The sequence below is a fragment of the Egretta garzetta genome, unplaced genomic scaffold, assembly GCF_000687185.1.
Source record: "Egretta garzetta isolate BGI_Z169 unplaced genomic scaffold, ASM68718v1 scaffold287, whole genome shotgun sequence".
In the NCBI taxonomy this organism is placed as follows: domain Eukaryota; kingdom Metazoa; phylum Chordata; class Aves; order Pelecaniformes; family Ardeidae; genus Egretta; species Egretta garzetta.
In genome coordinates this window covers 777403-779898 of record NW_009260435.1, presented here as the reverse complement: position 1 = coordinate 779898, position 2496 = coordinate 777403, and the positions used below count along the sequence as shown (strand labels likewise).

Here is a 2496-nt window from a genome sequence, read left to right as displayed (position 1 = left end):
ATGTGCTCAGAAAGAAGCCCAGCTTGCCTACTGCTTTGGTTAAACAGTATTTTAGTGATAGTCTTTAATAAAGAAGGAATTCTGCAACAATGATGACTGCTCTTCACCATCGTATCCACAAGCAAGATTTGGAGAGAGGACAGAAGCTCAAGATGATTTTCACTTGCGAGTCAGAATTCTTCAGACCTGCATGGGAGAAAGGAGATTGGCATCAGTCGCTCTGTTCGCACCTTCAGCTGTCATTATTTTAAGGAAAAAAAAAGTGTTTTCCACAAGGGAAGTCCCAACTGCAGTCAGAGACTCCAGACTTCAGCCAAGTCACCAATGTCCCACCTCCAACCATCGGTGACCTTCATGCCAACATCCCGCCAAAGCCCCTGCACGCCACGCTGCTGCGTGGGCACAGCACACTCCAGACCCTGCCCTGGGGCCATGTTTCCATCCCCGCTTCCCAGAAGCAAGTGACAAACCAAAGGAGCAGCTGTGTAACACCTCAAGCAGCAGTTAGAAGCAAACACTCAAGCACTTGCAGCAACTCTCCTAAATATCCTTCCAATCCAAGCATTTTTGTCTCTGGGGGATCTCGAACCTTTCCCCAGCCCCCAGACATCACACATCAGCTTTTCTGCTACAAATTCAGAGCCTATCTTCTGCACAGTCAACTGACCTCCATCTTCTCTTGGCCCTAGAGGCCTAACACCCCTCCCAGCCTTTGCTGCTCCACCGCAAGGAAGGGCTGGAGATCTTTGAAGGGAGAGCAGCGTTAGACAGCTACAAGGACTCGGGTCCATCGCATCTTCCCAGCAGGAAACACCCAAAGCAGTTTTTCTGATTTACAAAGTTTGTTGAACTTGTGGAGGGCATTTCAAGCGAGGTCTTGCCAAGGCTTGTCCCGGGCGCAGTTAGTAATTATCCAGCCTCTACTGAGGTGTTCCAGCCAGCATTACAGCTCTGTCAGCTGTGACACGCATCTTTAGTTTTCTTTTCCCTTTCAAGGGTTAAGATAGCATTTACCTGACTGCAAAATCCAGAGCAGTTACGCCCAGATAGTTTGAAGAATCCAGAGCACTCAGGCTCTGAGACACCGGTGAACCAAGGCTGCTTCTGGTCTGGCAGCAAGGCACTGATCTACGCCCCATAAACCCCACACTCTGCCCAGCCAGCACGCTGCCTGCCACAGGACTAACCAGCCTGCTTCCCCACTGAGTCACCAGGATTTCCAGGTAATGCAGCTTCCTCCTCACCAGCAGAGGACAGCACCACAGGGTCTGGAGGAGCACTACAGGACACGTGACAACGCTGAATGGTATCCGGCAGACAGGCGAGGAACTTTTGCTCCAAAGGGCTCCTTTCTTGCGAGCAAAGGAGACTCTTGTAGGCAAGGCATGGCCAAGAACTGGCCAAAATGGTAGGTAGAAGGGGTGTGGGAACAGCCCCGCTCCCAACCAGCGGGAACACTATAGATACAGTTTTGGGTTTTGTTTTTCTTTTTGGTGTTTGCTTTTGTTCCTCAGCTCTGCAAGCTACAGACTTCCCCCCACAGGAAGCAGTCCACATTCCCCTTAGCAGCACAGCATGGAGTATCAGCACAACTCACCATGATTATTCCAGACACGACTTAGAAGTCTTCATCTGCAAGAAAAAAGGGGAGAGTGTTAGGCTTTGGGCAAACAGCATCCCCCCTCACCCATTGCCACAAGCCCACCCCTGCTGGCAACAGCCCTGGTGCAGTGACCCAAAAGCTGCCCCAGCTTGGCTGTGTCCTTGCTGCAGGAGGCTGGGTCCCCACCGCTATATACTTCTTTACATTCACCAAATATAAAGCCAAAAAAAAAAAAAAAAAAAAGCACCGCATGACCCATCTCTTTCTAGACAGGTTCACCTAGGAAGAGATCAGAGCGCTCCGTTAAGAGTCATTAGATACAGCATAACCAAATACCTACAGATAGTAACACCATGGCACACCTTCCCTGCCCACTACTAACAAACTCTTTCATGGCTATGTATACACAGCCTTTTCAGCAGCCCAGCCAAAACCCATTTTCCCTCTATAGCACAAGACCTTCAAAATCCACCCCATTCTATAAGCACCGTGTTTCCCAAGAAGGTAAACAAGGACACCAGGCTATAAATTAACAAGCTCTGGCTCCTGCATGTGAGCAGCGGCAAAGCTTGAAGAGGAAGGCACACCATACCCCATCGGAACGACTGCGGCTCTCTGAAGGTGGAATGGGCCACCCTGCAAACGTAGATGTCACCCTTCCGGGGGGTGAAGGGCGCGTACACCAGGCGCTGGAAATACCACTTGTCGTTGAAGGACATGTCTGCGTACTTCACGCCGCTCATGGGCTCCCCGTTCTTGAGGAGGGTAATCTCGATCTGTGGCGGGGGGAAGCCGCTGACGAAGCAGTTGAGGGTGTTCTCCTCTCCGGGCGCGACGCGTTTGCGGGAGTACACCTCCACCTTCGGCGCCTCTGGGGAATAAGGGGGTTGTGA

The 2496-nt window shown here is 51.2% G+C and overlaps 2 protein-coding genes across 2 annotated transcripts in view; both read right to left on the bottom strand.

The window, feature by feature from the left end:
* Positions 1-434, bottom strand: part of TERB2 (telomere repeat binding bouquet formation protein 2) — an 8782-nt gene extending 8348 nt beyond the window's left edge. Inside the window, exon 1 of the mRNA XM_035899490.1 lies at positions 334-434. Coding sequence (XP_035755383.1) covers positions 334-434 — 101 coding nt within the window. The remainder of the gene's footprint in view (positions 1-333) is intronic.
* The window catches only part of B2M (beta-2-microglobulin), a gene marked incomplete at its 5' end in the record, with an annotated part of 2585 nt that extends 95 nt beyond the window's left edge, over positions 1-2490 (bottom strand). Inside the window, 3 exons of the mRNA XM_035899361.1 lie at positions 1-186; positions 1598-1632; positions 2196-2490. The exon at positions 1-186 is cut by the window's left edge and continues 95 nt beyond it. Of these exons, the coding sequence (XP_035755254.1) occupies positions 1619-1632; positions 2196-2490 (309 nt within the window). The remainder of the gene's footprint in view (positions 187-1597; positions 1633-2195) is intronic.
* Positions 2491-2496: the final 6 nt, after the last annotated feature.